This window comes from Astatotilapia calliptera, chromosome 7 (assembly GCF_964374335.1).
Source record: "Astatotilapia calliptera chromosome 7, fAstCal68.1, whole genome shotgun sequence".
Taxonomy (NCBI): domain Eukaryota; kingdom Metazoa; phylum Chordata; class Actinopteri; order Cichliformes; family Cichlidae; genus Astatotilapia; species Astatotilapia calliptera.
This window is the reverse complement of record NC_137428.1, coordinates 56,023,393-56,050,662: the sequence shown is the minus strand read 5'-3', so window position 1 is coordinate 56,050,662 and position 27,270 is coordinate 56,023,393. Positions and strand designations below refer to the sequence as shown.

Sequence of the window (27,270 nt, the reverse complement as noted above, 5' to 3'; positions counted from 1 at the left end):
TGCTAATGACATCTAGTTCTATCTCTCCTGCAGGCCTGATTCCTCCTCCCTCCCACCTTCTTCCCTTGGAGAATGCCTATCCGAATTAAAATCCTGGTTCAGCTCTAATTTTCTTAAACTCAATGAGGATAAAACTGAAATCCTCCTTATTGGCACTAAATCTAACCTATAGCGGCAACCTTCGGTCCTTCTTTGCCGCTTCTGCAGAACGTAAAGTTTCTGACTCGTGCTCTTGTTAAGTCTCTTGGATGCCTTCCGGTAGCAAAAAACGAGGCGAAGGAAAAAAGGGGCAAAACATTTATTTTCCTTACAAATCGAAAGGTACAAAACAAATGCCTCTGGTGGGAGCTCCGTTTATATTCCCTTTGTGTTACAACAAAAAATGACATTAAAACAGCGACGGTCAGAAAACTGTTGCTCCACGTCCTGCTTGCTTACCTAACCTTTTACCCACACCCCTCCGCATGCGGGTCAAATACACACCCCCTTTACGACATCCACCAACACTTTACAACAACAACAGACTAACAAAGCAGGATTAATTTATGGAGCACAGCATATTACATTATAACCTAAAATGATCAAGATTATAATAAAAACTTAAAGATCATGACAAATACTTAAATATGGCATGATGTAACTGAGTAAAATATTGGCCTGGACTTGGCTCCAACATAAGCTTTTGAAGCCAAATCATTTCTCACTCACTATTGATGACTCCACAGTTTTCCCTTCAACTCAGGTTAAGAGCATTGGTGTCATCCTAGACAGTTCACTATCCTAGAAATCTCACATCAGTAATCTCACTTGTTCTGCCTATTTCCATCCACATTAACCGATTACGTCCTTCTTTCCACCCAGTCTACGCCCATTCTCGTTACTTCCCGCATTGACTATTGCAATTCTCTCTTGCATGGTCTCCCCCAAAAATTCCTCCATAAGCTTCAACTGGTTCAAAACTCCGGATTATTACAAGAACCCCCTCCTACCAGCTTACCTTTCTGACCTGTTAAGCACTACCTCTTCTATCCAGCTTGCTGTGCCTTCTTTCAATCTCAGCACTATGGGGAAAAGAGCTTTCAGTTGCTCTGCACCCAGGCTGTGGAACTCTCTAGCCCCAGATGTAAGAAACACTTGTTCTCTCCCTCAGTTTATGTGTTTTATTCTATTGTTAAGTGTGCTTGGGTGTCTTGAAAGGCTCTTTTAAATACATTTTTTTTATTAATATTATTTTTATTATTGCACAACAGCCAGGTGAGGATAAAGGGGAGTGGTCACTGTTGATCTGTTAGCAGCTTTTAGGGTTTTCTGCGCCTGTAACAGAAAACCGAGTGAATCACAATCTGTAGTTATGTATTCTGCTGAAAACAACACTTTACTCAGAGGCGATGCAGAAAGTTGACAGCTTACTTGGTGACTGCATGATGCTCCAACCCAGGTCCCAAGTTTGATCCAGCCCTCATCGCCACAGCCACAGAGCACTGCGAAGAGGGAAAAGATTAGGACCTAAATCTATTTGCAAGTGTTCTGAATAGCCCAGCCTGATTCTGATACTAGAAGGAGAATTTTTTTAATCAGCTTACCCTCGTCTCCACATCAGTCAAAGCTCTATCTCCACTGGCTGACACGCCTTCTGAAGACTTCCTCTTCCGCCTTCAGAGATTGATACGTAAAAACATTAGCACACCTTCAGCAGTTTGGAATCATATTTAACAACTTAAGAAAATGTAAGACTCAGGAGGCACGTTAGGTAATGCATGTACAATTATTAACAATATTAGCAACAATAACAATATTAACAATACTAGTTTGTTTTGTTTTTTTACAAAATTCACAGCAGTAGTGAAATAAGATAATCAAAATGTCCGATGCTGTGTCCTGCTGTTATGAATTAAATAGAATAAGAGATGAGTTTTTGTTCAACTGAGCTATCAAGTTGATCTCAGTCAAAGACGTACTCTAGAACAATCCCAGCACAGAAAGCAAACCCTAGTTTTTTTTGTTATCCTGTTATTACAGAGTGAAATATATTTAAACCTCAGCAACACAACGATTATAACATTCCAGAATGGAAATAAACTTGGTGGTTAAGTCTTATTTTCTATTAAGAAGAAGAAAAGTATTATCTGTTTTTTGATAATGTGGCAGTATCCAGAAATCCAGTTCACCATATGGAACATTATATGGTCAGGTAACACATCTAAAAATGTTAAACATTTTTTTAGGGTGCAAATTCAAGACATTTTTATAATTATAAATTATTACCTTGGGACTGTAGTGAGCTCCTGTTTCAGTGTCTCAATGTCAGTGAACTGGACAGCTTGCCCCCCTCCTCTCGTTTTGATGACATCGCCCTAAAGAAAAAAAACAAAAAGAACCACCATTAGATATCTTTGTTATTTAATATTTAATACAGTGCGAAGCCCTTCTTGTGATCAGTAATTCAACCATCACAAGAGTTTCCTTTCTAAGGATAAGCATGCACGCTACTACAATCATGCAACAGAACATTGAGAACCACTTTATAGAAATTATTTAAATTCACTTCTTAAAACTGACAAACTTATTCGAGCAAAGTGTAAAACAAACAGTTACAAAACCACACTGACTCAAACTCAAGTTGGCAAATATGCTGCTGGTTTGCTGAAAACTTGCCAGTGTTGGGGAGTAACGGAATACATGTACCGCCGTTACGTATTTAAAATACAAAATACGAGTAACTGTATTCCGTTACAGTTACCGTTTAAAAAGGTGGTATTTAGAATACAGTTACTTTGTTGAAATAAATGGATTACACTGCAGTACTTTCCTGTTTCATTTTGTCGCGGGTCAGGACTGTTTGGGTTTTGTTTGACAGCTACGTTCTGTTGTCCCAGGCGGCAGCGTTACGGTTGCCATGGTTACAGGGCGATGCTCTCTCTCTCTCTGCGACTGTGTGTTTCCTGGGTGAGAGAGGCCTTTTCGTTGTTGTTGTTGTTGTTGTGCTAAGCTAACAGGCAGAATGCTACAAGCATAGCTCTAAAGAATGTAGGATCATGGGCAGTGTAGTCCGTGTTGCAGGGAGAATGGACTGCCACACACGTTATGGGTCTGTGAGCGCGAGGAGGGAGAAAAAGGCGAGTGGAAAGGTACGAGTTGTCATCGAGGAAAAACAGGAGCTGGAAGCATGTAAATATAATAATAACCACTGCAGCCAAGAAGAGTGCCTGACGAGCCCAGTTGTAAGTAAGCTATTAAGACTCGACTGTACACCGTGTTCGTGTTTTCCTCCGAAACAATAAGTTCCGTTGGAGCAGCCTTTCAACGCCTTTCAACGCCTCTCTCTGTCTCTCGCAAGAAAAGTTGACCCACACAACAAAGTAAAGCTATTTTTCGGCTACGAGCCGACAGGGACCCCGCCGTATTAGTCAGAGGTCCCTTTACTACAGTTCGGAGACGCGGACCTTCAGTAACAGTAATAAATCACACAGCAATAGTACATTCACGTTGTTGTAAAAAGCATGATAATATATTAAGTAATCCAAAGTATTCAGAATACGTTACTGCCATTGAGTAACGTAACGGAATACGTTACAGAATACATTTTGGGGCATGTAATCTGTATTCTGTAATGGAATACATTTTAAAAGTAACCTTCCCAACACTGAAACTTGCTAATATAAATGTCTGCATGAGTAAGGAAGTGTAACCAAATATATCATTCTGAATATCAGTAATATGCTGTGCTGCATACTTGACCTTTATAAGTTTGGTCTGTATCTCGCCGTCGGAGGCAACTTCTTGGTGCGTTAGCACGTATCTGTCACACTTGGACAGAGCCTTCTCGCTGGGTGCAGACACCTGGATGGCGTTGGGGATGACCGGCTGCAAAACTGTGCCCAAGTCCATGCTAGACGATGGCTTATGGTCCACCCACTTCTCCCCACCAGCAGAGCGGGAACAACGGTGCAGCAGGCGTACTGGTGTTGTCGTCTGAACAGATCAATGGGAAATGATTTAAAAAGGGAAAAATCCCACAAACAGAGTGAACAAAAACACAGAACTTGACAAAGCATTACAAAGCTTGACAAAAGAAATCATAAAACTTATACATTTTGGGGGGCAGGGTACCCCACACCCTAAACTTGTAGGAGCCAAAATCCTGACACATTACAACCTCATGCTGCTGCCTTTAGCTAACTCACTGACCCTGTATCTTCTTTCAATTAGGTCTACATGAAACGAAGGGGAAGGGAAGCAGTCTCTCTCATCCACTCTGCTCAAGCACACAGCTCTCCTCCTGGCCCGGCTGACTGAAGTGCCCGTTGAGGCCTGGGGTCTTGTGGGTGTTCTTGTGGGTGTACTAGGGGAACTGTAACCCTGCATGCTGTCCTGAGCTGCCTGCTCCTCACATGCAGATCTAGCCACAGACAAAAAGGTACTTCTGCTGGGGACGGGGCAGGTGAGCCTTGGGTTCGTCTCATCCTCCTCATCACTAGCAGCACTGCCTGACTGTGACTCTGGCTTTGGACTGACATGAGGGGAATCGACTGGGCACTGGAGAGTGAAATGGAAAGACTAAATGGTCACAGTTAGACATGCAAAAATTAGACGTTATAGGAACGGGATACATTCACAGTCTAATGTAATCAAATGCAGCAACCACTTTATGTAAAGTACAAAGTTCATGTTTTTCCCCATACCTGGTGAAAAACATGAACACTGAAATGTATATTTACTTAAGCTGAGCTAAAATGTTCTGTGAGTTGATGCAAATTTATCTGCAACATAATTCATTTTACAGTTTGTCTTATTTGTTGTAAATTCAGTATCTTTGATTTTTAAAACTATAGATTCAGACCAATAAATTTAGAACAACCTACTGCGAAATCTACAGCATCAAAATAATTTCCTCAGTTTCACAGTGGTACTTAATTGCTGAAGGACTACATGATCATATGCATGAGGCGTTTATTATAACCTGCCTGCTGCTGTGGCACTGGGATTAGTGATGTTAGTAGATTAAGAGAGACGAGTGCAGTAGAATTTAACTTTGAATGGGCAGAATACCATTCAACACCCTTAAAAACATTCATCATTATGGTTTTTAAACACAACATACAGGGACAGGTGAGGGTGATGCTGATCTCTTTGGTGGTAGGCGGTCCTCTTTGGAGGGTCGCTGAGAACGGGGCTGATGCTGTGGTTGTGGTAGAGGCTGTGGCTGCGTCTGACGGGGTGGAGGTTCAGGGCGACCTGGAGTCTTGCTCTCTGTCACGATGGCCTTGAGCTGCTTCAGCTTTTCGTCTTTCACCCACAGCTTATTTTGCATCTCAAGCTGCAGTGCATTAACACGTCTCTCCTGCACAGTGAGGATATTGCAAAATGTTCAAATGCAATATTATCCAAGTTGCTTGAATAAGACAAATTAGCTGCCACTATAAAGACTAAAACAATGACCAACAAGGGCTGTTTGCAAAACTGATAGTAAGATCTAAATTTTACACACATTTCAAAGTAGGTCTTTTTTTGTTTGTGGTCTTTATTGGAAATCTATACATTGTTGAATAAAAGGAAAAAAAGATATTTGAAACTCACACATTCTTTCTCCCACTTGAACTGGGTGTCCGAGATCACGCCATGCATGCGCTGCTCCATGCGTCTCTTCTCTGACAGCTCTCTCTGAAGCTTCTGCTCTCTGGTTTCCAGCTCATGCTGCAGCGAGCGCTTGTCATCTTCAAAGATTTTAGTTGTTTTCTGCAGGATGTCAATCTGAAACAGAGACATTAATATTAAAGAAAAAAAAGTGACAACCTTTAAATCTGCAGCGTGAATGGATTAGTCTCCCACCTTGTGTTCTTGCATCTTTGTTTTCTTCTCTAAACGTTCAATCTCTGCCTTGTTGCCTTGGATGATTTTGTCTTTCTCTATCAGTTTGCCGTTTTGTTCCTGAATAAAGTTGTCTTTGGAAATTAGGCTGGTATCCAGTTCTTGGAGCACAGGCTTCATCATGTTGGCTGAAATAACATCAAGAGAAATGTGAGCCAAGAGAAAGACAACTATTCAAAAACGGATCTTTCAAAGCCAAAAAGTATCAGGTGAGCTAAAATGAGAACAGACACCTATTTTACTGTAGTCCTCAATCAGCATCTGCTTGATCCTCTGCCTGTTCTCCAGGGCTTCAATCAGCCTGGGCAGCGTGATGTCATCATGTGGGTCAGTCAGCTCACAGGAGGGTAGAGATGGGAGACTGAGGATCAGAGTGTTTGCAGCAGGAGGCATGTCTACAGAAGACAAGGAATCACAAGTCCTTAAAGCAATTGTGTGGTTGTTAATAATTATCATCACACACAATACTGTTAAAACATTTACACAATAGTAGTTCAGATTAATTGTGTTTAATTTTAATGGAAATTACGTTTGCAAGAGTTTGGCTTGTCCGGTAATTTGCATGTTTTGTGTTTCCAAAGAACTTCTTGAAAAATAATGCATTCTCTCATTTTCAAATTAAACCTTTACACATAGTAAGTTGATGCCCGAGTTTTCTAAAATTGTGAATACAAGGCTGAATAATACTTTAAATGTTGCTACAGTTAACTATGGTAAATGGACTGTTTCTTATATCGCGCTTTTGTACACTGAGCGCTCAAAGTATCTTCCCCAAGGATATTTGGCATCCAGACTGAAGCAGCCAGGGTTCGAATCACCAGCTTTGCGATTAGCAGATGGCCTGCTCTTCCTCCTGAGCTACAGCCACCTCCAACTACAATTCTCCTTGAGATGATAAAATGAAAATGAAAAGTCCATGTAAAAGCTGCCACTGTGCAGCCATCTTATTTGGGCTGTTATTTTGAAGTATCATCTAAATCATTGTTGTAATTTCAGAGAAATGATGCATTATCCTGACATTTCTGGCCATTTAATATACAATTCACAAGCAACTGATGACAGTGGGAAGAAAAACTTCCATTTAATAGGAATAGGAATGAGGGGATGAGGGGAGGAAGACAGCATAAAAGATGTGCTGTGGAAGAGAGTGAAAAGAGGTTAGTGAAGAAGCCCACAGCAGCCAAGACGTATTGCAGCATAAACAAGCCGCATAATTAATGGACAGTTTACAGTCATCTGATGAATACCAAACTATAAGAAAGTTTTAAGCCTAATCCTAAAAGCAGAAAGAGGGTGTTTCAAATTCAAACTGGGAGCTGGTTCCACAAAAGCAAATATGCCCTCTTCTGAGATGCTGTTGGCACTCTCGCTGTTCTGGATCAACTGAAGGCTTTTCAGGGAGCTTTTGGGACAAGTTGATAATGAATTACAAGAGTCATAGTAATAAATGCATGAAGTAACTTTTCAGCATCACTCTGACAGAGGAGATTTCTAATTTTAGAGATACTGCACAAACGCAAGAAAGCAGTCCTACATTTCTGTGTGAAGCACTTTGTGATCTTTGTCTTGAAAGGTGCTATATAATCTGAATTTGGAAGCACACAAAAATGTGTCCAGTGGATTATTAAATATAACAACAATTACCAGAAGTGGAAAAACCCTCATTATACACTTGGTGTTTAAAAGGTTGAGTGTAAAACTTCAGTGCGCCTAAATTTAGGCTAATCACTTGATTAATAATAATAATAATAATGGATTGGATTTATATAGCGCTTTTCAAGGCACCCAAAGTGCTTTACAATGCCACTATTCATTCACTCTCGCATTCACACACTGGTGGAGGCAAGCTACAGTTGTAGCCACAGCTGCCCTGGGGCAGACTGACAGAAGCGAGGCTGCCATATCGCACCATCGGCCCCTCTGGCCAACACCAGTAGGCAGTAGGGTAAAGTGTCTTGCCCAAGGACACAACGACCACAACAGAGAGGCCGGGAATCGAACCGGCAACCTTCCGGTTACAGATATGCTTCCTAACCCCCTGAACCACGGTCGCCCCAGGGTGTTAAATAAATAAATAAATAAAAACTTAAGCACAGTATTAATTTTTTTTACCAGGAACTATTGGGCCACTGCGTTCTTCCAATCTGTGAGACAGCTCATCTTTGAATGCCTGGTTTCTATGATGACGGCCTGGAGTAGCGCTACAGATTGGTCTGTCCGCTGGCCTGGCCACTTCCTCCACTTGCATCATCTCTGCAAACTGCACCAAAAGCTACACAAACAGAGCATTTCCTTTATGTCTGGAAAAAATAAATAAATAAATAAAATTTCGGGTTAATTAAAAAGACACAAAGTAAGAGGGCAGGGTCAAGTTACCAAGGTTTCCTCATAGTCATCAGTCTTGGGATCGACACAGACAACCATTCTAACCTTTCCCTCTCCATCGAAGTCGTTTTTAAACCGGTGGGTTATTTTGGAGCTTCCAAACAGCTCAAGCCGAGCTGTTTGTCTGATACTCATTTCTATTCTTGGCCATTCTGGTCAGTTTCAATGAAAATCTTAACATCTTTAACTCTGCCACCTCCAGCACTGCCTCCCATCTTTTTTGTCAGTGCCACTGTCTCCAAACCATACATCATAGCAGGTTTCACTGCTGTCTTAAAGTTTAAAACCTCAGTTAGATGGCAGTCAGGTGGCACTCCTCTCAATAAAACTCTTCCAGATGAAAAAGTCTAAATCTGTTGCCTTTGAGGAAGAAAAGTGATGGCTGCAGAACGAAACTGTGGGCTCACATTCAGGTTGAAGAGAAACTGTCCAGAAGAATTTTCACTCTGTCAGTAAATTACTCCACTCTAGGTTTAAACATTCCCTTACTGGAATTTTTTTCCCACCCAGTGGAATGTATGAGATTCACATCTGTGCTGTCTGCCAAGTTGACCTTCTTTAAGAATTCAGGGACACTCACCCCAACTGGGTCCGTCTGGTTGCTGGAGGGTTTTTTTGGAGGAGGCCTGCTGGGGGTTTTAACCTTCCTGTAAAAGTAAATAAATACAAAGTCATTCACAATTCAAACAGAAGCGTAAGCGTTAACAATTAATTACTTTATAATGGCTTAACAAAGCCACTTGCTAGATGGCTAATTAGCCCCCTGCTAACAGTAAAGCAGAGCGTCAGCGTCCGTTGTTAACTCCTTAAACTTAAATTCACCATTTAGTGACAGGGTAATACACACAAACAATATAGCCTGCCTGCAACATATATAATATAAACCTATACTTACACTTCTCTCGTCATTGTTACGTGGTACCTATGCTGAATTCACCGTTTCTATTTGTCTAGTTTTAAATCGTCCCTCCACCTCGACGCCTCTTCTTCTTCTTTTAAATTTGATTGGCGGTTGGCAAACAACTGAAGGATGCATTACCGCCACCAAAAAAACCCTCAAATCCTCCCAAACAATTTACTTTCTTTTAAAAACTGAATTAAGGCCTGATAACTTTCACTTCTTGAGACCATTTGCAGTAAATCAATAAGATCTAGCTTCATTTTTATGTTTCTGAGGTTTCGGGTCAGTTGTCTTTTCTCCACCTGATACTTCTGACAATATAACATGTTCTCTAGTTTCCTCTTCTCCACAGTAGTCACATTTCCCTGTATTATGTTTCCCTATCATGAACAGTGTAGTGTTCAAACCAGTATGTCTTATTCTCGATATGACCACGATATGTACCACCTCCTTTCTCCTACTCCTTCCTGTGGTTCTCATTTCTCCTACTCTCCGCTAAATTTTATAGGAGAGTCCCCTCCTTTCCCCCTCCCACTGTTTTCCCACCTTTTCTTCATTTCTTGCCTTACAATACTCTTTATCTCTGTCTTACAGAAGTTAATAACCAGGTCAACTACCCCATGTTTTGTGGCTTCCTTCGCAGCTCTATTTGCCATTTCATTTGCTTTTACTCCACAGTGAGCCGTAATCCATAAAAAGACAGCTGTAAATCCCATCATTTGTATTATGTAAAGTGTTTCCTGAATTCCTGTTAGAACATCTGCTCTACTTTCCGAGTGGCTACACTGTAAACTGGCCAATGACGAGCTTGAGTCTGAACAAATGACTGATTGTAACAGCCTCGTGTCTTCTATCCACTGAACAGCTAACAGAATTGTGAGCATTTCTCCAGTCTCCTTCTCCGACAGTCCATCATTGATCCTTTTCCCTATTTTGACTTTAAACTCCAGAACAACACTGGTTTGACTGGCTGTATTCTTTGATGCATCTGTAGGGGAGAGTGAGGTAAGATGAGCCACTTTTTACTCATGTTGCCCTGGATGTGAGAAAAAATGACACAGAAATAGAATGATAACATATTCCTTTATTTCAGGATGTCTCCTTTCAAATGTAATGATCAGAATCTATGTCTGATGACGCTGCCCAAAATAATGACCTATTAAAAAAAAATGCTCCTTTGGCTCAACTTGCCCCAGATTAGGGGTAAATTGAACCTAGTCAGTGGGTAAACTGAGCCATCTTGGGGCAAACTGACCATGTAGTTTTTAAAATGTAAAACTGATCATATTGTGAAAACAAACCATTTTAACAGTTGTAAACCTGTGAGAACAAACCTGGAAACTGGTGGTTTCTAAACAAACCACCAGTTCAAAACCATTTATTCAAAAGAACTATTCAATATTCCAATGATCAAGGTTGCAGGGGAATATGAACTGTTGCTCCCTCCTTGCAGTTCCTCCAGCCTGTTGAGGTTGAGGTAGCTTCTTCAGCACATCCTTGCGTGGGAAAGATGCCTCATCATTTTCCTTGAACACAAACGTGGGTTTCTTACTGCTAGTGATCCCTCGGATTCTTCTGAGAAATCTGGCACTCACTTCGTTGTCTGCAAAGCTGTCAACCAGGCCAATGTAATGGTGGCTCCTGGATTTGGATGCAAATCTTACGATGACAAAGTCACCAACTACCAGGTCTGAGACATCTGGTTCACTTCTTTCATCGCTGGAACTCAGCGTGTCCGAAGTGTACTCAGAAGTGTCTTCAAATGGGATGGGAACATCACTCTCCTCAGAGCTGCTTTCCACTGCAATTTTTGTCTGGGTTTGTTTCCTCTTCCACATTCCTTGCTTTTTGTGGATTATTTCTTTTTTGCCTTTCAGTTTATTTGTCCTTTCTTCATGGGCTCTCTCTCTCAATTGCCTGCTTTTCAGGTGTATCAGTCAGGATTCGTGTCTTCACACGCTTTCGATTTGTTTGTTTCCTGGGCTGCTGACTTTTGGGTAAGGGTAGAATATCAGTGGGAGACACATATCGAGCATGGTTGGGGTCACTTCGTGAACCACATGCATGTACAGGGTCTGGTAAAAATCTGGAACTGCTCTGCAAGCTTCTTGATATGCTCTGCTAGCTCCTTCTCCACCTCCTCAGAGAAGACTCTCTTTGCTGAAGCTGTTCCACTATAGCCAACCGATTTGACCTCCTATGTGTCCCTCTTTTTAATATATCTCCTGAGTGTTGACCTGTCAATTTGTCTTTCTTTAGCCACTGATCTTATGGACTTTCCTCCCTTGACTTCACTCGCTGCCCTTTCAATCTCCTCCAGGGGTGTTGAGCCCCAGCTGGTCTTCCGTCTGTAGGTCCTTGGCATGATATCTTTTCTATAATAGTTAACATATGACAAATACAACAAAAGGGTTCAGTATACTGAACTAAAATACTATTTAATAAGTCAGAGCCTTAAATAAATTTCAGTGCCTTATGGTGGGGTAGGTTGAACCATTGGATCAATTTACCCCATAGCCTTTGGCTCACTTTGCCCCATAGCCACCATTTTGAAAAAAACGGGCTAGCTTAGCAATTTAGGCTAATCTTTAGAAAACTTCTTCAGATGATATTATATTTTAGAAACCCACCAACATGTATAATATATCATTTTAGACACAGATACGTTTGTTTTAATATTACAGTCAATTTACCTGATATGCAGAAATTTTACTTTGATAAGCAAAAAACATTTTTTTGTGTAATACAGACTTACCCCTTCTCCAATGTGCTCCTCTTTAATATAGCAGGATGGAAATGATGAGTGCTTCCTGGATTTATGGTCACATGACAAAACATGTACACAGTTACCTAGATACAAGGGGTGGTTCAACTTACCCACTGGCTCATCTTACCTCACTCTCCCCTATATATTTGTACATAATTATAATACTGGTCAATGTAAACCTGTATGTGAGTTTAAACTAAATGCCCTTCCTCCCAGCAAGGTTTCAGTACCTCTTGTGTTGGGTGATCCTGTCCATGTCCCTGTAGATTTGCCCAGTAATTGAGTGTTAGCTGTTTTCTTCTGATTCCTAGTGGCATCTCACCCATCTCTACCTGTAAAGCTGCTGTTGAGGTTGTTTTAAATGCACCTGTGCAGAGTCTTAGTGCCTGATACTGACTGAAGTCTAACTTTAAAAGACTTGTGTCAGCCACGAAATTATATGCTACACATCCATAATCTAACACTGATCTAATCAACCCAGTGTGTATGGCCCTCAAAGACTTCCAATCCGCTCCCCAGTCCACCCCAACTAAACATCTCATTATATTTAATACCTTTCTGCATTTATCCACTATTTTCTGAATGTGTACAGCCCATGTTATATCCAGCCACAATCCCAGAAACTTAAATTTACTTGTTCTTTCTAACTCTTCACCATATTACTTTAGCTTGGCTTCCTCACCAACTCTTTTCCTTGTAGAAAAAAATATTGTCTTTGTCTTATCAACTGCACATTTATTTTACAGGCGTTAAATATTAAAGCTATAGGTCTGCAGTTTCCTGGATTTTTACCATCGTTTCTTGGCTTACCTATGGGCACAACCACTGCCTCCTTCCGGCTTTGCGGCAGTTTTCCACCCTCCCAAACTCTGTTATAGAACTCTAACAAAAGATCTTTAGCTGACTCACTAAGATGGTTTATCATGATATAGCAAACCTGATCTTTTTTCGGTGCTTATAATTTGGATTTCCGAAGAACTCGATTCAATTCTGACTTTGTAAAAGTAATATTTAATAAACCATCTGTATCTTCTACTTGTTTCAGTAAATCCTTATTCTCTATGGTTGTCATTTCTCTTCCACTTCGTCCTTCTCCACTAGCATTGCCTGAACTATGGATTTTAACAAAGGTTTTGCTTTTTCCTCATCTTTTAATGCTGTTGCCTTTCCATCTCTCAAGATTGGATATCCATACTCCCTTTTTATACCATTCATCCTTCTAATCATTGACCAAACATTGTGTATTTCTGTCTCCCTCCCTACTGGATTACAAAAACCCCTCCAGAAGTCCCTCTTTGCATTTTTAATTGTTCTTCTTACCTTAGCTTGTAATTTTTTATATTCAATGAAATTCTGAAAACTGCGATTCCTCTTTAATATGTTAAAAGCTTTATTTAATCACTTTATCACAATCCTTTGTCCAACAAGATACAATCTTCTTTTCCCTTCTTTCCTCTTTATCGCCCAGTTTGCTGCCTCTAAAACTGCCTTACAAATAGAAGAATTTAAATCATCAACCCCAACATTCATATCAATCTTTTGCATTTCACTAACTAATCAAAATGTATCCCAATATGCATTACTGAAACACCACTTCTGCACTCCCCTATGTCATGTTTCTCTACACTCAGCTCTATCTCAGTCATTATAGGATAATGGTCACTGCCTACAGTTGTCTTTTTTTATTACCTGCCATGAATAAATACCTGCCAATGAGTGTGACACTAATGTAATGTCACTTGCTGATTCTGCACCTGTTCTAACTTTCACTCTTGTACCACTTCCATCATTCAGACACACATTTTTTTTATCTCTATCAATCACTGCTCCATTCTGATCCTTACAGTTACCCCATAATGTGCTGTGTGCATTAAAGTCCCCACACCATATTACTTTCCCACTTAAATATGTGCCAAGTTCCTCTACTGATAACAGTGTTACCCGGATTCAAAAAATTGACTACTCTGATGCTACTATATCTTGACCAGATTTTCATTACAAAGTATTCTGTGTTCCTATAGCTAGGACTCTATATTGGGTTCCTTGCTTTACAAATTTTACAAACCCTCTTCCATTACCCTCATTTCTATCTCTCCAGACATCATCATAACCTTTAATAACAAAATCCAAAGTAGGTTTAAGCCAGGTCTTCTGAATACAGATTATTTATTTTCGCATTTTTTGATGAATCCTTTGAGCCCTTGTCCATTTGCAATCAAACTTGTGGCGTTCCACAGTGATCATACTGTCCTCTCATCTCCCTCTCCTCCAAGTCTTATATTGATATGTTCCCGAGATATATCTTTAATGCCAAAAGACCTCTCTGCTCCTTTCACAATTATTATAAGTTTCTGTTTTGTGTTTCACTTGATCTATGCAATTTATAACATAGGCAATAAACAAAATCATCTTCTCCACTGTCAGTCCTGTATGAGTTCCATGTGTCTGCACGAAATCTGATGTTGACATCGGTTGAGCCTTTCCTGTTTCTTCTGTTCCCTCTTGACAGCCTCGGTGTAACTTGCGATGTGAACTACTTTAACTTGTTTGACCTCCATGGCCTTCTTTCTGACTTAACAACCCCATAACTTACCCCTTGCTGCCCCCCACAGTTACTGCATTTATCCTACACTATCCCCACATTCCTCATATCTGTGTTCACCTCCACACACACTACCCATTTCCCATTTGCAAACTGTAGTGATGTGCCCATATCTTTGCCATTTATAGCACTTGAGGGGCAGCGGAACATATGCTCTAATCTAATAGACTGAACATCCTTACAGAATATGTTAGCATTAAAAGACTCAATTATGTTTAGATGGGAAATTCAAATTAGTCAACCTGGATACACAAAATCCTTATATGCAAATTCAGGAACCACTCTATTGGATTTTCTTTCAGTGTAGTGAAGAAAAGTGAGAAAATTATAAAATGAAAACAAAAACACTTTTTCCAAACTTGAAGCTCAGTTTAATTCACCAAAATCAGACAAATTGTATACATGAGACAAAAATCATTACTGTGGAGGTTTTACAATAACTCGTGAGCAGAGTAAAATATGTGCAAACAGAATTTTGTTTAGCTGTAGAGCCACAGTAACTAAAGAGGCATATATCTGAGTAAATAGATAGTTATTTTACACAACAATGCTTTGGTGACCTATGTATATACTCTTCTGCATATTTATATAAAAAGATGGAAAGCATTTAAATATCATCACTAGAACTAAACATAAAAACAGAGGTCAGACTATTGCACAACAGTCAGGTGAGGATAAAGGGGAGTGGTTACTGTTGATCTGTCAGCAGCATTTAGGGTTTTCTGCGCCTGTAACAGAAAACCGAGTGAATCACAATCTGTAGTTATGTATTCTGAGAGAAAACTACACTTTACTCAGAGGCAATGCAGAAAGTTGACAGCTTACTTGGTGACTGCATGATGCTCCAACCCAGGTCCCAAGTTTGATCCAGCCCTCATCGCCACAGCCACAGAGCACTGCGAAGAGGGAAAAGATTAGGACCTAAATCTATTTGCAAGTGTTCTGAATAGCTCAGCCTCGAATCTGAGGAGAATTTTTTAAATCAGCTTACCCTCGTCTCCACATCAGTCAAAGCTCCATCTCCACTGGCTGACACGCCTTCTGAAGACTTCCTCTTCCGCCTTCAGAGATTGATACGTAAAAACATTAGCACACCTTCAGCAGTTTGGAATCATATTTAACAACTTAAAAAATGTAAGACTCAGGAGGCACGTTAGGTAATGCATGTACAATTATTAACAATATTAATATGTTTGTTTGTTTTTTTAAACTGGATACCAAACTGACAACAGTAGTGAAATAAGCTAATCAAAATGTCCGATGCTGTGTCCTGCTGTCATAGAATAAGGGATGTGTCTTTGCTCAACTGAGCTGTCAAGTTGATCTCAGTCAAAGACAGACAGGAACTGGATACCGGTTCCTGTCTGGTATCTGTCTGGATACCAGACAGAACAAGGCCAGCACAGAAAGCAAATCCAGTTTTTTTGTTATCCTGTTATTAAATGCCTTTGTTCCCCTTTTGTTAAAACATAGAAAAACACTACACAAAAATACTGCAAAAGGAAAAGGTTGCCTTATAAGTGTATAAACTCAAAATGCACATTTCACTTAAAAATTAAGATGTGCAAATGTGAATAAATCAACTTGTTCGAGATATTCATCTCCTGCTGAGAAACAACAAAACAAAAGAAAACTGCACCAAACACCCAAAAAATAAGAATAAGTCGTCTCATCAGATACTGATGCTTATTTCCTATATGCCACAAAAAAAAACAACAACAACCCTTGACATTAAAATTCAAGTGTATTCAAGGATTTCAAGCACCTGTATAAGCCCTGTATTAAACATTTCAATATATTTTTTTTTGGTTAAGGTTATAAATTATTACCTTGGGACTGTAGTGAGCTCCTGTTTCAGTGTCTCAATGTCAGTGAACTGGACAGCTTGCCCCCCTCCTCTCGTTTTGATGACATCGCCCTAAAGAAAAAACCCCCAAAAAGAACCACCATTAGATATCTTTGTTATTTAATATTTAATACAGTGCGAAGCCCTTCTTGTGATCAGTAATTCAACCATCACAAGAGTTTCCTTTCTAAGGATAAGCATACACGCTACTACAATCATGCAACAGAACATTGAGAACCACTTTATAGAAATTATTTAAATTCACTTCTTAAAACGGACAAACTTATTCGAGCAAAGTGTAAAACAAACAGTTACAAAACCACACTGACTCAAACTCAAGTTGGCAAATATGCTGCTGGTTTGCTGAAAACTTGCTAATATAAATGTCTGCATGCGTAAGGAAGTGTAACCAAATATATCATTCTAAATATCAGTAATATGCTGTGCTGCATACTTGACCTTTATAAGTTTGGTCTGTATCTCGCCGTCGGAGGCAACTTCTTGGTGCGTTAGCACGTATCTGTCACACTTGGACAGAGCCTTCTCGCTGGGTGCAGACACCTGGATGGCGTTGGGGATGACCGGCTGCAAAACTGTGCCCAAGTCCATGCTTGACGATGGCTTATGGTCCACCCACTTCTCCCCACCAGCAGAGCAGGAACGACGGTGACGCGGGCGTACTGGTGTTGTCGTCTGAACAGATCAACAGGAAAACGGTTTAAAAAGGGGAAAGAAAATAAATTTAAAAAAAAAATCCAAAGTGAACAAAAACACAGAACTTGACAAAGCATTACAAAGCTTGACAAAAGAAATCATAAAACTTATACATTTTGGGGGGCAGGGTACCCCACACCCTAAACTTGTAGGAGCCAAAATCCTGACACATTACAACCTCATGCTGCTGCCTTTAGCTAACTCACTGACCCTGTATCTTCTTTCAATTAGGTCTACATGAAACGAAGGGGAAGGGAAGCAGTCTCTCTCATCCACTCTGCTCAAGCACACAGCTCTCCTCCTGGCCCGGCTGACTGAAGTGCCCGTTGAGGCCTGGGGTCTTGTGGGTGTTCTTGTGGGTGTACTAGGGGAACTGTAACCCTGCATGCTGTCCTGAGCTGCCTGCTCCTCACATGCAGATCTAGCCACAGACAAAAAGGTACTTCTGCTGGGGACGGGGCAGGTGGGCCTTGGGTTCGTCTCATCCTCCTCATCACTAGCAGCACTGCCTGACTGTGACTCTGGCTTTGGACTGACATGAGGGGAATCGACTGGGCACTGGAGAGTGAAATGGAAAGACTAAATGGTCACAGTTAGACATGCAAAAATTAGACGTTATAGGAACGGGATACATTCACAGTCTAATGTAATCAAATGCAGCAACCACTTTATGTAAAGTACAAAGTTCATGTTTTTCCCCATACCTGGTGAAAAACATGAACACTGAAATGTAGATTTACCTAAGCTGAGCTAAAATGTTCTGTGAGTTGATGCAAATTTATCTGCAACATAATTCATTTTACAGTTTGTCTTATTTGTTGTAAATTCAGTATCTTTGATTTTTAAAACTATAGATTCAGACCAATAAATTTAGAACAACCTACTGCGAAATCTACAGCATCAAAATAATTTCCTCAGTTTCACAGTGGTACTTAATTGCTGAAGGACTACATGATCATATGCATGAGGCGTTTATTATAACCTGCCTGCTGCTGTGGCACTGGGATTAGTGATGTTAGTAGATTAAGAGAGACGAGTGCAGTAGAATTTAACTTTGAATGGGCAGAATACCATTCACCATTATGGTTTTTAAACAACATACAGGGACAGGTGAGGGTGATGCTGATCTCTTTGGCGGTAGGCGGTCCTCTTTGGAGGGTCGCTGAGAACGGGGCTGATGCTGTGGTTGTGGTAGAGGCTGTGGCTGCGTCTGACGGGGTGGAGGTTCAGGGCGACCTGGAGTCTTGCTCTCTGTCACGATGGCCTTGAGCTGCTTCAGCTTTTCGTCTTTCACCCACAGCTTATTTTGCATCTCAAGCTGCAGTGCATTAACACGTCTCTCCTGCACAGTGAGGATATTGCAAAATGTTCAAATGCAATATTATCCAAGTTGCTTGAATAAGACAAATTAGCTGCCACTATAAAGACTAAAACAATGACCAACAAGGGCTGTTTGCAAAACTGATAGTAAGATCTAAATTTTACACACATTTCAAAGTAGGTCTTTTTTTGTTTGTGGTCTTTATTGGAAATCTATATATTGTTGAATAAAAGGAAAAAAAAGATATTTGAAACTCACACATTCTTTCTCCCACTTGAACTGGGTGTCCGAGATCACGCCATGCATGCGCTGCTCCATGCGTCTCTTCTCTGACAGCTCTCTCTGAAGCCTCTGCTCTCTGGTTTCCAGCTCATGCTGCAGCGAGCGCTTGTCATCTTCAAAGATTTTAGTTGTTTTCTGCAGGATGTCAATCTGAAACAGAGACATTAATATTAAAGAAAAAAAAGTGACAACCTTTAAATCTGCAGCGTGAATGGATTAGTCTCCCACCTTGTGTTCTTGCATCTTTGTTTTCTTCTCTAAACGTTCAATCTCTGCCTTGTTGCCTTGGATGATTTTGTCTTTCTCTATCAGTTTGCCGTTTTGTTCCTGAATAAAGTTGTCTTTGGAAATTAGGCTGGTATCCAGTTCTTGGAGCACAGGCTTCATCATGTTGGCTGAAATAACATCAAGAGAAATGTGAGCCAAGAGAAAGACAACTATTCAAAAACGGATCTTTCAAAGCCAAAAAGTATCAGGTGAGCTAAAATGAGAACAGACACCTATTTTACTGTAGTCCTTCATCAGCATCTGCTTGATCCTCTGCCTGTTCTTCAGGGCTTCAATCAGCCTGGGCAGCGTGATGTCATCATGTGGGTCAGTCAGCTCACAGGAGGGTAGAGATGGGAGACTGAGGATCAGAGTGTTTGCAGCAGGAGGCATGTCTACAGAAGACAAGGAATCACAAGTCCTTAAAGCAATTGTGTGGTTTTTAATAATTATCATCACACACAATACTCCACTATTAAAACATTTACACAGTAGTAGTTCAGATTAATTCTGTTCAATTTTAATGGAAATTACATTTGCAAGAGTTTGGCTTGTCTGTTAATTTGCATGTTTTGTGTTTCCAAAGAACTTGCCCAAGGATATTTGGCATGCAGACTGAAGCAGCCAGGGTTCGAATCACCAGCCTTCCGATTAGCAGATGGCCTGCTCTTCCCCCTGAGTTACAGCCATCCCCAACTACAATTCTCCTTGAGATGATAAAATGAAAAGTCCATGTAAAAGCTGCCACTGTGCAGCCATCTTATTTGGGCTGTTGTTTTGAAGTATCATCTAAATCATTGTTGTAATTTCAGAGAAATGATGCAGTATCCTGACATTTCTGGCCATTTAATATACAATTCACAAGCAACTGATGACAGTGGGAAGAAAAACTTCCATTTAATAGGAATAGGAATGAGGGGAAGAAGACAGCTTAAAAGATGTGCTGTGGAAGAGAGTGAAAAGAGGTAAGTCAAGAAGATTGCTCAGTGTATCATGGGAAGTCCACAGCAGCCTAGGCCTACTGCAGCATAACCAAGCAGCATAATAAGGGACAGTTTATGGTCATCAGATGAATACCAAACTATAAGAAAGTTTTAAGCCTAATCTCAAAAGCAGAAAGACAGCATCTCAAATTCAAACTGGGAGCTGGTTCCGCAAAAACAAATATGCCCTCTTCTGAGTTGCTGTTGACACTCTCGCTGCAGAGTTCTGGATCAACTGAAGGCTTTTCAGGGAGCTTTTGGGACCGGTTGATAATGAATTACAAGAGTCATAGTCATAAATGCATGAACTATTTTTTCTGATTTTAGAGCTATTGCACAAATGCAAGAAACCAGTCCTACATATGTGTTTAATATGTGCAATAAAGGACATATTCTGGTCAAAAATTACTCCCAAGGTTCCTCACAGTGTTACTGAAGGTCAAGGTAATGCCATCCAGCTTAACCTTGGTTTTATCTGAATTTAGAAGCACACAAAAATGTGTCCAATGATATTAGTGAATATAACAACAATTAGCAGAAGTGGAAAACACACTTGGTGTTGCTCTTGTTAAAAGGTTGAGTGTTCTTACATTTCGGCTAATCTTTTGATTAACAGGATGTTTCACACACATACCAGGATCTATGGGGCCACCACGTTCTTCCAATCTGCGAGACAGCTCATCTTTGAATGCCTGGTTTCTATGACGACGGCCTGGAGTAAAGCCACAGATTGGTCTGTCCACTGGCCTGGCCACTTCCACCTCTTGGGTCATCTCTGCAAACCGCATCACCAGCTGCACAAACAGAGCACATGTTATATGTCCGGGGGGGGGGGGGGGGGGGGGGGGTGTAATTAAAAAGTAACAAAGTAAGAGGGCAGGGTCAAGTTACCAGGGTTTCCTCATAGTCATCAGTCTTGGGATTGACACAGACAACCATTCTAACTTTTCCCTCTCCATCGAAGTAGTTTTTAAACAGGTGGGTTATTTTGGAGTCTCGATAGGGGACCATCTGGAAGAGAAAAATGTCAATTATATACATATTTTATCAGGAAATGAAATCCAAGTCCATCTTCAGTTTGGCAACACATACCTTGTTTGTGCCACACATTTGGTTTTCTCGAAGTATCTCGATGCATGTCCTCAGATTCAGCAAAGACTGATTTATGTTACCTGAAAGGCAAAAAGTGGTTAAAGCTCAAATGAACCCCAGCTAAATCAAAGTCCATAGGCTTGTATATAAACAGACTTGTCTTAACAGATGGCCAGCAGGAGACAGCCCTTGTATGCTACATAAATAAGTCATATATGAATAAAAGAAAGTGACAACTACTACTATTCAGGTAATCTGTTAACAGACATACGTGTGTTTTTTTTCTATATCTTGTTTTGTAAAGTATAACTAGTTTAAGCATATTCTTCTGGAATAAAAATAAGTTTTTAGGACACTTTTGGCTAAATTGTAACTGATAAAAAAATCAGCAGCCACTTTTATAATGTCCATTATTTTGGAGCATTATCTAAATTAAAGGTCACCACTGCATTCAAAACTTCAAGCAATTCTGCTTCAAGTTTACCGAACTTGTCCAAAATAAGGATTTAAATATTAACAAACCTGCTTCACGTATACGAGTGCCTTCTGCCCCTGTCCTGCCAGTTCGCTCGCTTCCTGCCAAGTCCACCAGGCACAGCTGACTAACACTTATCTGGTTCTTATCCTAACAATCAAATTAAGAAGAAAAATATTTGTCAATTATGGTTTATCCAAGTATGTTACCAACAGGGCTCTGGTGTGGGGAAATTTGGTTCAACTTTTAGCTGACCTGGAGAACGTTGTCGCCATCTGCATCAAGAGGCGCCTGAGCCAGTTTAATAATGAACACACTGTGGGAGCGACTGGACTCTCTATTCAGCCGGGTGTTCGCAACCTTCCTCTTTTTTTGACCTGGAAAAAACACAGTACAGGCCATTTCTAAAACCACATTTCTTTCCAGACATTTTTATGCACAATTTAAAAGCCAAACTATTTCAGACACAAAACTCATACTGAGCATTCACATTCCTCAACAACCTGCTCAGAGAGAAGATTAACTGAGGTCATTTACTGGCCAGAGCCGAACCCAGAGGGCAGCAATTCCAGGTCAGTCACATCTACGATCATCACTGCAGGGTACTTTATTTTTTCTTTACATTCATATGAGAACAACTCACCTCTCCAGAACACTTGAAAAGCCTCCTCGGCAGATTTGACTTCAACCTCCAGACAACCGGCCACATACATGATGTGATTCTGATCCTCTCTGAGGATTTTAGACTGAGGCGGTCTGCATTTAGAAAATAATCATATTAGGGAACTGCTTTTCCTTCAATCTGCAAGATGTTGCATACCAAGCATGGCAGGGAGTCGAAGACATTAATGCTGGTTGTTTCCAGCCACAGAAAGTAACCAGTTACAGTCATAAAGCATCACAAATAGATGTAAGAACATTCAGCGTTGCCAGAACAAACACCAAAAGCAGCAGGGGGAATATAAGGATTTAAGGCTAAAGTAACACTCATCAACACTGGAGACATTACCTCCCATCAGCAGCTCTGTTATACATGGTTTGTGCGTGGTTCAGAATGAATGTGTCCAAAATACATATGTTTTACCACTGAATGTGCTCCCAGATTTATACTTTTTGCATGACGTAACTCTGAATTTTGGACTACAGCTGATTATGTTAATAATCAATTCAATTATTTGCAGACAAAATAACTGATAACTTGAGCTCAAAAAAACAAGAGAAGCTTCAAATTTTGCACACCAATCATCCCAAAAATATAGTCAGTGTACTATTATTTAAAAAACAAAACAAACAAAAAAAAAAATCATCAAAACTCATTTTTATGACAGCAAAAACATCTGTGAAACTTAGGAAATGTCTCCAACACTGACAGGTTACTTTTTTTGCACATCTGTATGCAACAGCAGAAGCTCAGCTAAAAATCAGGCTGCTACAAATATTCACTGGTCACATACATCAACTCGGTGTTCTGGCGCACTGGTGTGCCTCCACCATTCCACCTAGTAAAAAGAAAAGACAACAGTTTTGTCTCCTGGCTAATCTGCCATAGAAAATAAACTGAACTACACCTAATATTTTACTCTATTACTCTAATGAGATAAAACATGATCCACATACATACTGTACACATGAATTGTGTTCCTTTTGTTGTATATTTTTCTAAACTCACTTTGGCTTGATTGCATCTTCCTGAGTTTCCTCCAGGAGATCATAGATGTAGTTGTTGTAGATTTCTACGTAGGAGACGAAGACGCTGTAGCTGCTGTCGTCATCCACGCCATCTGATTTAGAGGTCTCCTCTGGCTTAATCATGTCAGCAATTTCAGGATCAGCCTTTAGCCTAAAAATCAAAGTAGAAAGTTGCACATTAAAACCAACATCCCACTATACTCAGAACTGAGGCAACAATGCAAGCTTAACAAACCCAAAATATCTTTCTGTTAACTAGATTCACTTATCCTAACATCACCAGTCAGGTGAAAAAGTGACACAGAAATAAAGTCTTAGCAATTTTACAGTGCTGATTCTTCCTAAAGGGTAAGAAAGACTCTTGAATCAATTGGCCAATAGGTGACAATTTGATTTTAATTCTAATTTTGAACATGATCTTCTCCACAGCAGTAGCAGCACAAGTTACTCTGGAATAGTTAATAAACCTAGGACTGACTTATTCAGGTAACTTCCGGTTACCTGAATAAGTCAAAGTCCTACTTCACAGACAGTGATGATTTTTACAACATATGTTTCGTTTCTTGCCATTCCACTGGATGGATAAAATGGGTCTAATAAAATCTAAATCTGTGTCAGGCTATAGAACATCAGTTTGAAAGACAGATTATTTAGTTGTACAAAGTAAATGAAGTGTAAGAGCAAAAATGTGTTGATAATTCTTGTCATCCATGACTTTTACACTGTTGAAATGCAGGACTGTACGGCATGTCTTTATTGTCAAATTTGAATGCATAATTTCATGTGATATTGGGATTTGGAGTTTTGCAAAATTTTGCTGTAGTCTTTCTTTAGCAACAAAGCTCCAAGTCAGTAGGCACATCTCACCATGGGATGTAGATTTTTGGATTGCTGACCGCAGATTCCACCACATCTTTCTCAGTAATGTGAACTTACATTTCACACCCATAATTAAAAAAAAAGGTAAAATGGGACTTTACCTGGTGGAGGGTGTTTTAGGAACAGACAAGTTGTTGTCCCGCCTTTGGCGCTCCAACAAAGCATCTACTTCAGTCTGAATCTCAATACTGTTTTTCTCATCAGTCTTAAATACCTGAACAAAGAGAAAAAAGGAAATTAAATTAATAAATAAGCAAATTACTCAGTTATTCTGGTGCCAAACATAATTAACCATTTTTATGTGCCATTTTCGTACATATCTCTTGGCCTGGTAAGGACCTATACTGTTGAAAATCATGTCAAGGGAGCGAGGCAGAAGTCCACCCTGGCCTGGGGAGCCTGTCATGGTGAAAGTCTTTCCACTTCCTGTCACCCCGTACGTGAAAAGCAGACCTGACACAAACAGAGAGGAAATCAGCTGCCAATAATGAACTCAAGGCTAAAGTAGGTTAAAATGCAGCTGTTAAGAGGGGAAACAGGTCACTGTAATTTAAAATGTTACTGTACTTTAAAATAATCATTGCATATTACTGATGTGGCCTTTGCTTTTACCATTTTTTCCACGGATGAGGTCATCAACAAGAGGTTTCGCCACATGCTCAAAGAGCTCCATCTGTGATACTGAAACTCCAAAGACTTTTTTGAAAGAGTACTGTGTCTGTGAACCAAAAGGGATTACAAAAAATAAATACATAAAATAAATAAATATACGTATGCATGCTTTGCTTGTTCTGGAAGACCAAAATCAACCATGTGTTATTTTTTCTCTTGTACTTTCTAAATTCTTCAGCATTTCTGGGGATACGCCTGAAATGAAGCCTTCTACAAGGCTAGACAAACCACTTCAGCTATGCTCATTTATTACAGAGGATGAGTAGTTCTATTCATATCTCCTTCTCGATGCCTAATCTCCACTCTTGAAGGAGGTCATCTAATCCGGTCTGAGAACACCTTGTTCCCCACATCTACAAAAGTTCAGTAACTCCATAAACAATGCATTGTACAATTTAACAGATATTGATACATCAAATTATAACAGACTATATTTGGGATATGGAGATGCAGCAAAATGATGTGTACTGAATAAGAAGGGATTGATTTTTATACATGATGGTAAATAAGTCAATCTGGGTAGTTAGCTAGCATGGTTAAGACTGTTTAATATTCAATCTGATTGCTTCCTACTTTTGCATTCTCACAGCTCTTTTTAGCTTTTTGTTCCATACCACTAGGTGTGTCTATATATCTGTTTCCCACTATCATGTGCAGTTACCTGAAAGACCTGTGAGAATGCAAAAGTATGAAGCAGTCAGGTAACTGCACATGATAGTGGGAAACAGATATATAGACACACCTAGTGGTGTGGAACAAAAAACTAAAATAAATAAATAAATTGTGGTCTTCAAGGCATTTGTAGCTATGAGAGGTGATAGCAAAAGTCACAACAAACTGGGAAGTGTGCCCCCACCTGTCCAACATCACTACATCTCATGTAAAATTACACAAAGAAAGGCATCAGGGCAAAACAGGCCCAGTCCTGGCACTCTATTGATGGAGGGAAAAAACAAAAATGGAATAATTTGTCTTTAACAGTCGTAGAGTTTTATGACACAGGAGTAAGCTACGAAATTTCCAACGATGCAAACAATATTTATGACTGGATTTACTTATTGTTGTTTTCAGTCTTTATGCAGCTTTTCCTGACAATGACAGAAACACATAATCTCACTACCTTTAATCAATTACTACTCCAAACTTATCGGATTTCTTACCTCTTTGTATTCTCCATTGCGATTTGTTTTGAAGCCCTCCGGGGTGTGCATCTGGATGGTGGTACTGCTGATCACCTCAATGCAGCATTCCTCATCCTCAGCTCCCAGGGGTCGCACACGGCAATATACCTGAAGAACAAAACAACACACATTAAAACAAGCTCTAACGGTACATTTTGAGCTCGTTACTACTGCAAAGGTATTTCATTTGCCCAAGAATATCTGATGAGCGATTAAAAAAAAACAAAAAAAAAAAACAACAACCACCAAACAGACTCTGACATTCTTGGATGCAGTAGGATTTTTGCTACCATTTGTTTCAGCTTATTACCACTTGGTGAAACTTTTAAACATACTTTTATTAAGAAACTGAGGAGTCTCGTTATTCACAGCCAGAGTCTTTATACTGTTGGGTTTTTTTTAAAGAACAAAAAGGGGGGAATTTTGGTTGGCCCAAAAAACTGAGGAGAGATAGCAATCGAAACTTTTATTGCAAAAGCTTCTTCTTTCTGCTGCTAAAAGTCTAAATCTGCCTTTGAGGAAGAAAAGTGATGGCTGCAGAGCGAAACTGTGGGCTCACAGTCAGGTTGAAGAGAAATTGTCCAGAAGAATTTTCACTCTGTCAGTAAATTACTCCACTCTAGGTTCAAACACTCCCTCACTGGAATGTTTTCTCTTCCACCCAGTGGAATGTATGAGATTCACATTTGTACTGTCTGCCAAGTTGACCTTCTTTAAGAATTCAGGGACACTCACCCCAACTGGGTCCGTTTGGTTGCTGGAGGGTTTTTTTGGAGGATGCCTGCGGGGGGGTTTACCCTTCCTGTAAAAGTAAATAAATACATAGTCATTAACAATTCAAACACACTGTAAGCGTTAACCATTAATGACTATGTGATGGCTTAACAAAGCCTGTTGTTGGACGGCTAATTAGCCCCCTGCTAACGGTAAAGCAGAGAGTCAACGTCCGTTGGTAACTCCTTAAACTCGCCATTTCGTGACATGGTAAAACGCATAAACAATACAGCCTACCAGCGACATATATAATATAAACTTGTACTTACAGTTGTCTCGTCATCGTAGCGTGGTGCCTGTGCTGGTTTCACTGTTTCTGTTTGTCTAGTTTTGAATCTTCCCTCCGCCTCAAAGCCTCAAATCAGCTACTTTTTCAAAACGGACCCGAAGCAACCAATGGGATCTGGCAACGGCAAACACGTGTTTCCGCCTTCACCTCCGAGCCTTCACTTCCGAGCCTAAACCCTCCCCCCCCCCAAACAAACAAACAAACAATAAATAAATAAATAAATAAATAAATAAAAAGTTGGCAAATGCAATAAAAATATAAAATATAATGTACAAACGTCTTT

The 27,270-nt window shown here is 40.0% G+C and overlaps 2 protein-coding genes, 1 long non-coding RNA gene and 1 other non-coding gene across 12 annotated transcripts; all 4 read right to left on the bottom strand.

The window, feature by feature from the left end:
• Positions 1–282: 282 nt before the first annotated feature.
• On the bottom strand, positions 283–9,622 carry LOC113026709 (kinesin-like protein KIF23). 6 transcript variants are annotated; one of them, XM_080303917.1, is made up of 13 exons: positions 9,149–9,622; positions 8,834–8,900; positions 7,981–8,140; positions 6,102–6,263; positions 5,830–5,996; positions 5,578–5,751; positions 5,102–5,341; positions 4,189–4,557; positions 3,739–3,915; positions 2,266–2,354; positions 1,584–1,653; positions 1,411–1,481; positions 283–1,314 (listed from the first exon to the last, which is right to left on the bottom strand). In XM_080303917.1, exons 1-13 carry the CDS (start codon positions 9,160–9,162, stop codon positions 1,299–1,301), a joined length of 1,776 nt encoding a protein of 591 aa, XP_080160043.1. In that variant the 5' UTR covers positions 9,163–9,622; the 3' UTR covers positions 283–1,298. The 6 variants fall into 6 exon arrangements, with proteins under 6 accessions (XP_080160043.1, XP_026031566.2, XP_026031564.2 ...); XM_026175781.2 differs by having other exon boundaries at positions 3,739–3,972; positions 7,981–8,168; positions 9,149–9,618; XM_026175779.2 differs by having other exon boundaries at positions 3,739–3,972; positions 9,149–9,618.
• Positions 9,623–10,218: 596 nt separating this feature from the next.
• Positions 10,219–12,071, bottom strand: LOC145430163 (uncharacterized). Its single transcript, XR_013910603.1, has 2 exons — positions 11,910–12,071; positions 10,219–11,529 (listed from the first exon to the last, which is right to left on the bottom strand). It is a non-coding gene; the product is annotated as an uncharacterized LOC145430163 (long non-coding RNA).
• A 2,800-nt stretch (positions 12,072–14,871) lies between these two features.
• On the bottom strand, positions 14,872–27,125 carry LOC113026708 (kinesin-like protein KIF23). 4 transcript variants are annotated; one of them, XM_026175775.2, is made up of 24 exons: positions 26,968–27,125; positions 26,660–26,726; positions 25,904–26,032; positions 24,684–24,789; positions 24,388–24,524; positions 24,173–24,285; positions 23,173–23,343; positions 22,958–23,002; positions 22,147–22,259; positions 21,759–21,880; positions 21,551–21,653; positions 21,029–21,108; positions 20,828–20,947; positions 20,571–20,730; positions 19,187–19,348; positions 18,915–19,081; positions 18,663–18,836; positions 18,186–18,425; positions 17,294–17,641; positions 16,829–17,062; positions 16,353–16,441; positions 15,515–15,584; positions 15,349–15,419; positions 14,872–15,251 (listed from the first exon to the last, which is right to left on the bottom strand). In XM_026175775.2, exons 1-24 carry the CDS (start codon positions 26,979–26,981, stop codon positions 15,236–15,238), a joined length of 3,051 nt encoding a protein of 1,016 aa, XP_026031560.2. In that variant the 5' UTR covers positions 26,982–27,125; the 3' UTR covers positions 14,872–15,235. The 4 variants fall into 4 exon arrangements, with proteins under 4 accessions (XP_026031560.2, XP_080160041.1, XP_026031563.2 ...); XM_080303915.1 differs by lacking the exon at positions 22,958–23,002; XM_026175778.2 differs by lacking the exon at positions 17,294–17,641 and having other exon boundaries at positions 26,968–27,124.
• Positions 22,007–22,104, bottom strand: LOC113027533 (Z30 small nucleolar RNA). The gene has a single exon (XR_003273093.1). It is a non-coding gene; the product is annotated as a Z30 small nucleolar RNA (small nucleolar RNA).
• Positions 27,126–27,270: the final 145 nt, after the last annotated feature.